General features: G+C 38.1%; 1 protein-coding gene across 1 annotated transcript in view; it reads right to left on the reverse strand.

Moving 5' to 3' along the window:
• Nucleotides 1–14,122, reverse strand: part of AKAP10 (A kinase (PRKA) anchor protein 10) — a gene marked incomplete at its 5' end in the record, with an annotated part of 73,784 nt that extends 59,662 nt beyond the window's left edge. Inside the window, 4 exons of the mRNA XM_005870188.2 lie at nucleotides 6,985–7,542; nucleotides 10,926–11,108; nucleotides 13,028–13,075; nucleotides 14,077–14,122. Coding sequence (XP_005870250.1) covers nucleotides 6,985–7,542; nucleotides 10,926–11,108; nucleotides 13,028–13,075; nucleotides 14,077–14,122 — 835 coding nt within the window. The remainder of the gene's footprint in view (nucleotides 1–6,984; nucleotides 7,543–10,925; nucleotides 11,109–13,027; nucleotides 13,076–14,076) is intronic.
• Nucleotides 14,123–15,000: the final 878 nt, after the last annotated feature.

Below are 15,000 nucleotides of genomic sequence, written 5' to 3' on the forward strand. Positions count from 1 at the left end.
CCGGTGAGGAACTAGGGGTCACAGTTCCACACCAGACCCCTTAGCTCAGGATATCAGTACCGGGAAGAGAAGTCCCTGTAACTTTGGGCTGTAAAAACCAACAGGGATTTTGGCTGAGAACTACAGTCTGCTGGAGTCCCAGGCAGTTACTCTTATAGGGCCAGTGCACAGATTTATTTGGACTCACTCCCTCTGAGCTCCAGCGTTGGGGCAGCAGTTTGAAAGGATTCAGGGACATACATGGAGGAACAAAATCATATGGCATCTAACCAATATCTTGGGGGCACATAAGAATGCTGGCAGAGGTCCCTGTTCCCCATCACAGAGCCCACAGGCAAATGCCATATCTGAGTATCCATCAACCTGGCCCACAGTTTGTCCCATCCTGGTGAGTCCATGAGACCCTGCCCCATCTAATTTGCAGCCCCACCCAAGCTGTTTGCAGTACCTTTTGCATATAACTGGCTTGTCCTTACTCAGGGTTCAAATCTCCCAAACAAGCAGCAGCTGGCCTCAGTGTGCCCCGTGCCTCTTGTTAAATGATCCTAGGCCCAGCACTAGCAGCAGCCTGCGTTATTTCACAGCTTGGCCTCTCCTGGACAGCTACAAGCCCAGCATAAGTAGCAGCCATCAGCTGGTCGCTCTGTAGCTCCTGCCTGGCACAGGCTGTAGCTGACTTTACATCTCCCAGTAGGCCCCAGAGCCAGTGCACCCAGTGGTCAGCTTCAGACCATGCCAGATTGCAACCCTACCACATCCACTAGTGACACACTCAAGAGGCAGACTTGTTGAACACCAAAGCCCCAATGAGGCAAGTCCTGTTTCACAGTGGCATCTCCTGCACCTCAGCTCTTCCTTTTTACTCACAGCTGGTCCAAGCAGACGATTGGCCGGGAGGTCAATCCCTCCCAGTGACACCAACAGCAATCAAGGCTCAACTACAACTACAATAAAACCGTGCACACAGCCCACATAGGTGCACACCTAGAATGCCCAGCTCAGGTGACTGGGGAAGCTGAGCCACTGGATCCTAAAGGACACCTAATACTCAAGGCGACTCTACCAATTCCAGGAGACACAACAACTCTACCTAATACATAGAAACAAACAGGGAAGCATCCAAAATGTGGAGACAAAGAAACATGTCACAAATGAAAGAACAGTAGGAATCTCCAGAAAAGGAAGCGAAATGGAAGCGAGCAAACTACCAGATACAGAGTTCAAAACAGTGGTTATAAGGATGTGCAAGGAATTTAATGAGCACTTCAAGAAACTTAGTGAGAATATCAAAGACATAAAAAAGGACCAGTTAGTAATGAAGGACACACTAACTGAAATGAAGAGTAATTTACAGGGGATCAATAGTAGAATAGAGGATTCCGAGAATCAAATCAGCGATTTGGAACAAGAGGAAGCAAAAAACACCCAATCAGAAGAGCAAAAAGAAAAAAGAAACCAAAAATATGAAGATAGTGTAAGGAGTCTCTGGGACAACTTCAAGCATACCAACATTCGCATTAGGGGGTTACCGGAAAGAGAAGAGAGAGAGCAAGAAATTGAAAACCTATTTGAAAAAAACAATGACAGAAAACTCTCCTTACCCAGTGAAAGAAATAGACATACAAGTACAGGGAGCCCTGAACAAAAGCGGCCCACACCAAGACACATCATAATTAAAATGCCAAGGGTGCCATAGCTGGTTTGGCTCAGTGGGTAGAGCATCGGCCTGCAGACTGAAGGGTCCCAGGTTCAATTCCGGTCAAGGGCATGTATCTCAGTTGCAGGCTCCTCCACAGCCCAGGCCCTGGTTAGAGCGTGTGCAGGAGGCAACCAATAGGTGTGTTTCTCTCACATTGATATTTCTCTGTCTCTTTCTCTTCCATTCTCTCTAAAAACCAATGAAAAAATATCCTTGGGTGAGGATTTAAAAAAAAAATGCCAAGGGTTAAAGACAAAGAGAATCTTAAAAGCAGCAAGAGAAAAGCAGTTACCTACCTACAAGGGAGCGCCCATATGACTGTCAGCTGATTTCTCCAACAGGCCAGAAGGGAATGGCAAGAAATATTCAAAGTGATGAAAAGCAAGGACTTACAACCAAGATCACTCTACTCAGCAAAGCTACCATTTAGAATTGAAGGTCAAATAAAAAGCTTCACAGATAAGAAAAAGCTAAAGGAGTTCATCACCACCAAACCAGTATTACATGGAATATTAAAGGGTCTTCTTTAAAAAGAAGGAAAAAAAGATGAAAAATATGAATAATATAATAGCAATGAATATATATCTACCAACAACTGAATCAAAATAAACGAACAAGGAATGTAATGAACAAAATAAACTGATAAATAAAACAGAGCCAGAGGCATAAAAACATGGTATACCAGTGGTTCTCAACCTTCTGGCCCTTTAAATACAGTTCCTCATGTTGTGACCCAACCATAAAATTATTTTCATTGCTACTTCATAACTGTAACGTTGCTACTGTTATGAATCGTAATGTAAATATCTGATATGCAGGATGGTCTTAGGCGACCCCTGTGAAAGGGTCATTCGACTGCCAAAGGGGTCTCGACCTACAGGTTGAGAACCGCTGGTATAGACTAATGATCTTAGAGGGAAGGGGGAGGGGTATGAGAAGGGATTAACCACTCTTGCCATATTTTGGGATAAAGAACTCTTATGCATACATACATTACCCATGGACACAGACAATAATAGGGTGGTGAACACCTGGAGTGGGGCAGAATCTGGGTGGAGGGGGAAAACATGGGATGAGGAGAGAGGGGGGACATCTGTAATATTTTCAACAATAAAGAGTTTAAAAAGCCCACCAATTACAGTCCAATATGCATCATGAGCCTATAAATAAAAATACTTAGGAAAACAAATCCAGCAACATAAAGAAAATAATATACTACAAGCAAATGAGTCTTACCGTGAGAATAGAAGGTTATTCAATATTAAAAAAATAATAAATCAAGGTTATATTAACAGACAAAAAAATATTACATGGTCATATAAAATGACACAGCAAAAACATTTGACATAATTCAACACCATTCATGATTCAACAACTCTCAGTAAAGCATTAAGGTAAAAGAATTTCTTCAACCTGATAAAAGGCATTTTCAAAACCCCACAGCTAGTCTCATTTTTAATAGTGACTGTGTTCTCTCACCACTCCTAATCAACATGGTACAGGAAGTCCCAGCTAGTGCAATAAGGCAAGAAAAAAGAAAAAGAAGTTTGAAGAGGAAGAAAAAACACTGTCTCTATTCACAGATAATGTGAATGTCTATGTAGAAAATCCTAAGCAATCTACCAAAAAAGCCCATAAAAGTAGTGAGTTTAGTAGGTCACAGAATAGAGGATCAACATATAAAAGTCAATCCTATTTCTATAAACTAGCACTAAAAAAATTAGAAACAACATTTAAAAAAATACCACTCACAATAGCACCAAAAAAATACTAGACATTAACTCTAACAAAACATGTAAAGAATCTTTATGCTGAAAGTATAAAATGCTGATGAAAGAAATCAAAGACCTAAATAAATGAAGAAGCACACCATATCTATGGATTATAACATTCAATACAGTTAAGGTGTAAATTCTCACCAAACTGACTTATTATTTCAATGCAACTCCAATAAAAATTCCAGCAGATTATTCTAAAATTTATATGAAAATAAAAGAAACGAGAACAGAAAGAACATAGTTGGAAGACTCATACTACCCAAATTTAAGACTTACTATAAAGCTACAGTGTAGTATCGGTGAAGAAATAAACACATAAAGCAATAAATAAACAAACAAACAAACAAACACATAAAGCAATGGAACAGAACAGAGTCCAGAAATAGACCTAACTGATATGGCCAAAACAGAGGCAATTAATTCAATGTAGTAAAAATAGTCCTTTCAATTAATTATGTTGGAACAATCAGGTATCCACATGTAAAAATAAAACAAGACTTGATCTAGCCTTCACACCTTACATAATAATCACATATCTAAATGTAAAGTATAAAATACAGTAATACTTTCATAAGAAAACATAGGAAAAAATCTTCATGACCTTTGGTTAGGCAAAAAGAGCTCCTAGATATGACACCAAAAGCAAAATATATAAAAGAGAGGTAAAGTGGACTTAACCAAAAGGTTCTTTTGCTTTGTGAAAGACACTGTTAAATGAATGAAACGTCAAGCTATAAACTAGGAGAAAGCATTTGCAAATCAAGGTATTATATCCAGTACATATAGAGAACGCTCAAAATTCAATAATAATAAAATAAGCAATACAACAAAATATGGCAAAGATCTGAATAATTCACCGAAGAGGATAGATAGATGGCAAATATGTACACGATTCAGTATCATTCATTAGCCATTAGAGAAATGCACAGTAAAAGCAAAATGAGATATCACTACACATATGTTAGAATGGTTTTAAAAAATCTAAATAAACAAAAAGCCAATTATACCAAGTGCTGACAAGGAAACAAGAAATAGAACTATCATATATTGCTGATAGGAATGCAAAATGGTACAGCCATTCTACAAAACAGTCGGGCGGTTTCTTAGATAATCAAATACACGCTTATCACATAATCCAGCGCCCCTATGAAGAATCTGCCCTAGAGAAATAAAACTTTGTTCACACAAAAGCCTGTAAACAAATGTTTTAACAGCTTTATTCATAATCATCAACAACTGGAATAACATACAAGTAAATGGATAGTACAGCCATATAGTGGAATACTACTTAGCAACAGAAAGCAATGAACTATTGATATAAGCAACATGGATGACCTTCAGAGCTATTATGCTGAGTAAAAGAAACCAGGCTCAAAAGCTATGTAATATAGCCTGGCTGGTGATGCTCAGTGGTTGGAGGGTCATGGGTGTAATTCCTGGTTAAGGGCATGTACCTGGGATGCAGGTTCGATCCCTGGTCCCAGTGGGGGCATGTGTGGGAGGCAACCAACCGATGTCTCTCACATAAATGTCTCTCTCTCTTTCTTTCTCTCTCCCCACCTCCTACTTTCTCTAAAAATCAATGGAAAAAATATCCTCACATGAGAATTAACAAACAAAAAAGCTACATACTATACAAATTCACTTATATGGCACCCTGGAAAAGGCAAAACTAGAGATATGGACAGTGGAAGGTTTCAAGTGTCAGGATACAGAGGATTTGACTACAAAGGTCTTCCTGCTTGTGGTGACAGTTACAGGGATCTATGCAGGTGTCAAAATTCATACAAGTATACATCAAAAGTCAATTTACTGCACATAAATTTTAAAAATAATGAAAAAGAAGAAAACAAATACTTTAAAAATAACCCCACTACTATTTCTATTTTTTATTAAAATTAAGTACCACCCAATGACAGTTTTAAAAAATAATACAGTATATTTTAATGTAAGAAATGGATGTTGGACTTCCATTTGCAGAAATAGGCCAGATTAGGTGTTCAAAGAAACTCCCATAATGCTTTTTAAAAAGTGTGCCAGAGCTTGTGGTAAAAAGGACGGGAAAAGAGAGGCAGAAGCAAGTACAGCAGCTCCTTTGTCTGAACCCTCTGGGGCTGGTAATCTTCTAGATTCAGAACTAGGGTGTGGGGGCATTTACAGAGGTAATGTACTGTATTTATATATACCGTTACCATAATCCCAGCAGCATGTGGGACAATACCCCAGAATAAAACACATTCATATTTCTGCAATAAGTTCATAACAGTTCAGGTCAAGTTTTGTTCAGTTTAAAAATAACTTGTGGCAGTCAACGCTTTCTGTATTTCTGAATTGCAGGTAAGGAATTGTGGACCTGTAGAAGCTAGTGGCAAATCAAGATGGGTAAAAGTGCAAGACCCGGAGGGCATTCCCCTGAGAAAAGCCACCAATTTCAAGAGACTTAGAGCTTGCACTTTCAAAGACAGTTGCCCTAGGACCCAAAAAGGGTAGAAGATTAAACCAAAACAATGCCTAGGCAGTACCTGGGAAATCTGTACCTTCCCCAGAATTTTGCTGTGAACATTAAACTGCTCTAAAAAAATAAGCAAATGAGAAAAAAACAGAAAGAAAATCACCTAGCCCAGGGGTCGGCAAACTCATTAGTCAACAGAGCCAAATATCAACAGTACAACGATTGAAATTTCTTTTGAGAGCCAAATTTCTTAAACTATATAGGTAGGTACATTGTTATTAACTTAATTAGGGTACTCCTAAGGCTTAGGAAGAGCCACACTCAAGGGGCCAAAGAGCCGCATGTGGCTCGCGAGCCGCAGTTTGCCGACCACGGACCTAGCCCTTTTGAGAAACAAAGAACATGTACGATAAAAAACACAAAGGCTGGCGAATTAGATTTCCAGAAGGTGATAATGGAAAAATAAGAGTGTGTAATTTCCAAACAGAGAATAAAAAAAAGAAAGGTTGCTGCTGTGAAATGCCTGGGCTATAATTCTAGCTTCCCACTTACTATAAAACCTAGGGCAAGTTACTTAACCTTTCTAAGCCATGGTTTTCTCATGCAAAACAGAATAATAAAGCCTACCTCACAGAGGTGTCCTGACTACTAAATGAGAACACAATAACTGTCACTTACTACCAATTAAAATATAAATTTATTTGCAAAGTACAGTAAAAGTGTAATAAAATTAAGACAGACAGGATGGACTAAGCCTATCTGGACAATGCTTTGATTTAAAAAATCTATGGAAGGATAAGGAGGATGGTACTTGACCTTTCTTCATTTGTTAATTCTGCTAAGATTCTTCTTCGAGACTCCAATCACTGTATCTATCCCTGTTCCTTTTTTATACACTGATCCCACTCCAGGACACTCTCCAAATCTTTCCAAATTTAAAAGTAAATATGGGAGAAAAAATAAGTCTGATCCTTTTATTCTCCATCTCAAGTTCCACTTTGTACACCGATTTAAAAAAAAAAGGAAAAAGAGAAAGATGGAAATCACACACTTACTTTTCATTAGTTTTCCTGATAATTCCTTTAGTGGAGAAGAAAGACTATTTCTACTGGCTACTGTAAGTCTCGGGGAGGATTCTTGGGTTTCCATGGAAACTTGATGAGCTTCTCTTCTGGCCATTTCAAGATGGAGAGAATGGGCACTGTCACATTCCTCAGAAAGGAGCAAGCGATTCTGGGTGTTGCTAGTTCTATTATTCAGGTCACTTTCTTCTGATTGGGTCACAAGCAATTGGGCTGAGCTAGAATCCTCTAATCTCTTGTCAAGAGACTCGGTTACAAAAGGTGCTGCAGTTTCTTGCTTTTTAGATGGAGAGACAGGCTCAGCCAATGAGCTCTGCTTCACTGTGCTCAGACTGTATGCTCTTATTCGGGACCAAGTTGTAGAGTGAAAACTTTCAGCTTCTAACCAAAATTTAACCAAATGCTCCATTCTCCGAAGTTCCATGAATTGAATGAAATAAGGGAGGACAATAGTGTCATGCAAGACTTGTTCAAGAGTCTTTGAAAGACTTGATTTGGCCTCTTGAATCTGGTAGTCCAGACAAGACCTGCCTAAAAAAAGCAAAAGAATTAGCAGTTCAGTAATAAATAGTTTAAGACTGACCTATTAGGCAACGTTAGCATTAAAGTCCTTAAATAAAGTTTACTTCCTAGCTATTTAAATGGATAAATAACTAGAAATACTATGGTTTTGGTTTCTAAACAAGCAAAGAAACTACTGTCCAAAAGTTACTTAAATTATTAAAAAGCTCTTTGTTACTCAAATAATCCTCATCTTTTTAAATGGAAATTCAGACTGTTATTGGTAAAAGTGGGGTATCCCCTTTCCCAGTGGATACTAGGGAGTCGGGTTTTTACAATATCTCAAGAAAAAGAATTATTGCCCTAGCTGGTTTGGCTCAATGGATAGAGCGTTGTTGGCCTGTGGACTAAAGGGTCCCGGGTTCGATTCCGGTCAAAGGCACATGCTCAGGTTGTGGCTCGATCCCCAGTAGGTGTGCAGGAGACAGCCTATCAATGATTCTCTCTCATCCTTGATGTTTCTTTCTCTCTCTTCCTCTCCTTTCCTCTCTGAAATAAATAAAAATATATATATTTTTTAAAGAATTATCTGAGACTCCCACAGGAGAATGAATGATTTTTATTTGTGTGGAATTATCTCTGGATTTCCAAAGTCCCATTTCCCTTAATCCAATCCTGGAAGATGTGCAGCTGGGGATTCAGCAGAGCTGGGAGCAAAGTCAGCATCCAAAGCTCCCATTCCATGGGGTGCTGAGTCGTTCAGCATCAGGCTAGTTGCAGTCCATTAGTCCATTGTGTGTGGTCCACATACCCGTGAGCCATGTGGGCGAGTGAGGGGAGTCAAGAGAGCATGCTCTGCAACAAGAGTTCCAAGAGTCCCCAAAACAAAAGCCAGCAAGAGCGCAGAGAGCAAACTCCTTTGTTTATTAGGAGATTAAATATCTCAAGTCTTCTTGAGCTTGCAGTGGCTACGCTTACTCTTGCCAATGACCTCTTCCCAGGTTTGACTGACAAACAAGTACCTTCCCTATGTCACCCAGACTTTACTGGGTATGCGTCTATTCTTCTTCCGTCTAGTCCAGGGGTGGGCAAACTTTTTGACTCAAGGGCCACAATGGGTTCTTAAACTGGACCGGAGGGCCGGAACAAAAGCATGGATGGAGTGTTTGTGTGAACTAATATAAATTCAAAGTAAACATCATTACATAAAAGGGTACGGTCTTTTTTTTTTAAGTTTTATTCATTTCAAACGGGCCGAATCCGGCCCGCGGGCCGTAGTTTGCCCACGGCTGGTCTCTATCCTTCCCCCAGAGATCTGTGGCAAAGCACACAAATGGCGTGCCTAAACTATTTGGCCTCCCCACTGCTCCTTTCCAGTTATTAGTAACTAGGTTTACTACAACGATTAAGACCATGCAAATTCTTTTCTTAAAATCTTATGGCCTGGCCGGTGTGGCTCAGTGGTTGAGCATCGACCTATGAACCGGGAAATCACAGTTCGATTCCCTGTCAGGGCACATACCCGGGTTGCGGGCTTGGTCCCCAGTGTGAGGCATGCAGGAGGCAGCCAATGAATGATTCTCTCTCATCATTGATGTTTCTATTTCTCTTTCCCACTTCCTTCCTACCTAAAATAAAAAATATATATATTTAAAAAAAATCTTACGGTACTAGTCCCAAAGAAAGAAAAAAGGCTAATAATTTTTTAAAAATATTCAACCTCATTAAAAATTCCAGAAAAGCAAATTAATACAAGATAACCTTTTTAGCTTGTCAAACTGGAAGATATTTTTTCAAAAAATAATAGCCCGGCTGGTGTGGCTCAATAGTTAAGCATCGACCTATGAATCAGCAGGTCTCGGCTCAATTCCCGCCTGATTCAGGTTGCGGGTTCAATCCCTAGTGGGGGGAATGCAGGAGGCTGCTGATCAGTGATTATCTCTCATCATCAATGTCTCTCTCTCTCTCTCTCTCTCCCTCCCTCTCTGAAATCAATAAAAAAAAAAATTGAGAAAAAAATAATAACAAGCACTAGCAAGGCACAATGGAACAGGAAGCACTCTCACCACTGATAATGAGAGGTTTTTTGAGGAGCATTCAGTAACAGATAACAAACCTTAAGCAATCTGCATGATTTTCAATTCAAAAAGTTCTTCTAGGAACTTATCCTGGGGAACAATTGTGGTTGTGTGGATATAGCTAGAAAAGTGTTATGAACTGTCAATATTATTTAAAACAGAATAAAGAGTAGCTCTGGAATTTTATCTTAAAAAATAAAACCAAACTTAATAAAAACAAGTTTATTTTACATTTAACTAAATTTAAGTTGTGATTATAACCACAGCAATTAAAAAACAAAAAATCAAATCTTGGTGTGTTTTTTTAAATTTTCACAGGATGACATGAAGAGGTTTATTTTCATAAAATTAACTGATGGTTACGTCAATTTTTCAAAAGGGCTTTTCTTAATCCTTTGCTATTCAAATAATTTTCCTTTGAAGCATTTTACATGTCATCATCCTTACTATCTTATTGTCAATGTTAGCTAGTTCATCTTTGTAGACATCCGTTTCCTGAACTTCAAGAAATCCTGATCCCCTGCAAGACTTACAATTTTTCTTAATTAAACTTTTAATTCTGATATAGTAGATTCATGTGCAGTTATAAGAAATCTCCTGCATATCTTTTTTTCTTTTTTTTTTTGCATGTGCAGAGGGTGGGGAGAGAAAGGAGTTATTTACACAACAGGGATCCTATTATACATACTGCTATGTAAGCTGCTTTTTCACTTTAACATATCAGACATTTCTCCATGTCTTTTTCAGACTTTAAATGGCTACACAGTATTCCAGAGTATGGGTATACCAAAATTTAACTATTTCTCTATCAGTGGGTATTTATATCTTGTTCCTAATTCTTTCCTATCACAAACAATACTGCAATGAATAGCCTTACTTATGTACATATTTATGTATACACCTTTGTGCATACATGTGAGCATACTGAGGACTAAATTGTATACGTTTTGACAAGGTACATGCCCTTGACCAGAATCGAATCCGGGACCCTTGAGTCTGCAGGCTGACACTCTATCCACTGAGCCAAACTGGTCAGAGCAAATTTACCTATTTTAATTTGCATTTCCCTGAGTATCAGTGAAATGAAGCATCTTTTTCACACAGTCAAGCCAAATGTATTTCTTCTTCTGGACATGGCCAATTTTTCTATTTGGTGTCCTTTATATTTTGTATTTATAGGAACAAAACACAGTGCTTCCATTACACTTACAGCTGTTATTTTAATTTGTATACATTTTTTAATTATACAGTTCAGTATCCTTTGGCAGGAATTTCACACGCTATACTGAACTCCTTCCTCCTACTGTAAGTTAACAAAAAGTGATTGTCACTTACCCAAGTCACCAAAATGAGCGGCCTCCATGTGGCTTGGCTGCTTCTTAAGTGTTGCCGTCCTGCTACTTGAAAAGGAGTCCATGTTGGCAGAAATGGCATTGATTGCAATATGACTTGGTCCTGCAGCCTCCAGCAAGGCATGATTTTTAGTGCTTTTTTGTGGGGAATATACAGGATTTGAGGCTATAATTTTTCAAAAAAGTTGTTAAAAATTAAAATTTGATAGTTTCTTAAAATTATCTTAAAGGTTCTCTTAAAGCCCTCTGTTTTCTCAAAAGAGGGCTTTGAGAGAACTTTAAAAATTAAGTTTTTTGCCCACCGGCATGGCTCAGTGGTTGACCATCCCAGTTCGATTCTCGGGTTGCAGGCTTAATCCCCAGTATACGCCCTACTGAGAATCAAGCCCACAACTCGGGCATGTGCCCTGACCAAGAATCGAACCATGACCTACTGGTTGATGGGTTGACATTCAACCACTGAGCAACACTGGCTGGGCAACACCACTTATTTTATTGAGCAGTCAACAGACAGGCACTCTCTATCTTAGTAAATAGCTCCCAGACACAGAATCTGAGTAATACTTGGTAATAGTTCTTATGAAAGACAAAATACATAGTACTGTAATTTAATCTATTACTCCTTGAGACCTGTTTATAGAATAAAGCAGATAAAAACATGAATGTCCATACCTGTTTCCAGGTATCTATCTTTATCAATTATTCAACAAGAGTTGGGAGAATTATGCAATGAAGCTGTCTTCAAATTATTTTTTTAATTATGTCAGAAATGCTAAGCACAGATTATATACAGTCATAAATAGAATACAAGCATGGAACTTTTTTTAGCCTGGTACAGATGGAGAAGTTAGGTAGGCCAACCCTCTTAACCTACAAATGAAGAATCTGAAGAAAGTTACATGACTTCCAAAGTTATACTGTTAGTGTATAAGACTGATATGCCTGAGCCATCACAATCCCTCCTTCCTACTACCATCAAATCTAGTCTTCACAAGCCTCTGCTTGCTAAGGGCTTTTAGCCTCTATCAATGCCAATCAAATTGGAGGGCAGTATGAACTAATGTGGAATTCAAATGGCTTTAAATCAGTGGTTCTCAACCTTCCTAATGCCGCAACCCTTTAATACAGTTCCTTATGTTGTGGTGACCCCCAATTTCATTGTTACAAATTGAACATAATTAAAGCATAGTGATTAATCACAAAAACAATATGTAATTATATATGTGTTTTCCGATGGTCTTAGGGACCCCTGTGAAAGGGTCGTTTGACCCCCACGACCCACAGGTTGAGAACCGCTGCTTTAAATGATCAGAAATAAGCAGGAAACCATCTTACAAATCTCTTAAGTTATAAATAGTCTCCGGCAAACTGAACATATAGAGTTAATACTCAATGCCAGTCACACAACATATAAACATTTGAAAGAAAAATCTAAGTAAGTAGCAACCCACATATTTCATATAAATAACTTCTATTTATAAAATTAATATGTAATGGCTATGGAAATAATTTCCATTATAATTTTCCCATTATAATCTTTGTACATTGAAAGAATGAAATCAGTCAAAACTACAGCAGAGAGTATAAACTAAGAATGTCTTATAAATAGGGCTAATACACTGATTCAAATAAAGTTCTCAGAATAAATTTAAGGCCATTCATCCAAAGTAATGAAGTGAAAACTGTTACCATCCACACTGGTGGACAAACAGAAAACCAAGCCTGGCAAGTAGCAGTGCTTTCACTCAGCTAAGCTGTCAGTTAAGAGTATTTTTCGATTTTTGCTGTTTTAAATTAAAATCAACTAATCACTTTTAGGGAACAATCAAATGTGTGATTAACAAGGAAGGCACTGATTCACTGTAATCACTAGAACAGCCAACAGATGCTTAGTGAAAACCTATTTATTATATGCTAGGTGTTGGGGAATATAAAAGTTAAACAGGGAAATAAGTCAATCACAAATAATTCTAAAAAAGGGAAGAAATGATGAATGGCAAATGAAGGGACAGGATAACAGGATTGAAGAGCTCATAAATGCAAAGCACATCCCTTTTTAATACAATGGAATATTGCTGAACTCACCTTTAACTGTCTTGGCATCTGAAGTCTTATCTTGTTCTTTGCCTTTCACTAGAAGAAAAAGAGCTTCATGACCAACTTTTATAGTAAGATACATCCTAGACATTGTAAATATTAGATGAGCTTTATTCTAACAGATAAGTATTCAAGTTCTACAACTTTATTCTAACAGATAAGTATTCAAAATTCTACATGGAGGGACTAACTGCCTGGGGGCAGGGGGCAGGGCATGCATCAGGGGAGATTCTCTAAGGAAGTGACCTCTGGACAGCATTCAGTCAAGGACACCGAGTATGCTATGGAGAGACAATGTCAGAATACCTGCACCCAAATTCTGACTCTGCTGCCTATTGGCCATGTGATCATGGAAAAGTACTTTACTCCTCTGGGTCTCAAGTTCATTGATTTCTGAAATTATGTCAATACTAATAATACCTACCTTAGAGGGTTGTGGATGAAAAAAATACATACTTGTAAAGGGCTTAGAGGAGTAACTACCACACAGTAAATTTAGGGTGTTTGCTGATATTATTACTATGTACAACCCACTCCTAGATGCATGTTGAAGAAAGAGTTCTTTGGTTGTACATCATATCTTATTTATTGTGTATTTCCCCCCACAGCACCAAATACAAACATTCCAAACTTAAAAACACTTTAAACTTCTAATACTCAAGATTTAACAATTTGTTTCTTAAAAAATTATACAATCTCTCCTGTATCATACAAAACAGTAGAAATTCTACTGCAGATACGCTACCAATATTTCTAAGAAAGGAAGGTGCATGGCAGCCTAGGCCAAGTGTGAACTCTTACAGATCTAACATAAGACTATTTTCAACCCTCCTTGCTTTTCTTGTGTTTTTCCAACATTAAATTTTCTTTAACCTCATCATGAAAAGCCTATCAAAATAAATCCCAAAATGTACTCATCTCTCTATTTGTGCTCTTAAACATTAAAGGCTACTAGCAGGAAATAACTAGCTCTCATAGTATCTGATAAATCAATCCACAACAAATATTTGAGTGCCTATTATGTACCAAGTACTTGCCTGGCTCAGAGAAGATAGTCCTGCCTTCAAGAAGTCCACATGCAAGTATGTGGAGACAAACATGGACAAAAATAAGTTAAGATCATTTCAGGTACTGATCACTGCTGTCAGACTGAGAGGTGAAGAAGCTGCAGAAGAAAGTTCGAAGCTAGCTGAGGTTGGTTCATGAGGCTTAAGGAAAGAAGGCATTTCCATAACAGAAGTGCAAGGTGAAGCAGCCATTGCTGATGTAGAAGCGGCAAGTTATCCAGAAGATCTAGCTCAGATGATTAATGAAGGTGGCTACACTAAACAACATATTTCACTGTAGACAAAACAGCCTTATATTGGAAGAAGATGCCATCTAGGACTTTCATGGCTAGAAAAAAGTCACCGCCTGGCTTCAAAGGACAGGTTGACTCTCTTGTTAGGGGCTAATGCAGCTAGTGACTAAGTTAAAGCCAATGTTCATTTTCCATTCCACAAATCCTAGGGCCCTTAAAAATTATGCTGATCTACTCTGACTGTGCTCTATACATGGAACAACAAAGCCTGGATGATAGCACATCTGTTTATAACATGGTTTACTGACTATTTTAAACTCACTGTTGAGACCTACTGCTCAGAAGAAAATAGTTGCTTTCAATATATTTCAGTAAACCCTCAATTTTTTGGACTTCAATTCAACGGACTTCAGACTTAATGGACAAAACTTCTGGTCCATATGTCATATGTGAAAATTAACACCCTGTTAATTTTAAAATGCTTTGAACTAAGATTTGCTTATAATTAAATCAACAGGTCATTTTTGTTATTAATTTACTGTTATTTTAAACAAATTTTAGCAAATAGGCCTTATGTTAGAAAAAACACTGTAGTAATTTCACTGCCATAAATAAATATTACATATCTACAAGTATAATATACATATTTAAATCCAAGGTC

The sequence above is a fragment of the Myotis brandtii genome, unplaced genomic scaffold (assembly GCF_000412655.1).
Source record: "Myotis brandtii unplaced genomic scaffold, ASM41265v1 scaffold314, whole genome shotgun sequence".
Lineage (NCBI taxonomy): Eukaryota > Metazoa > Chordata > Mammalia > Chiroptera > Vespertilionidae > Myotis > Myotis brandtii.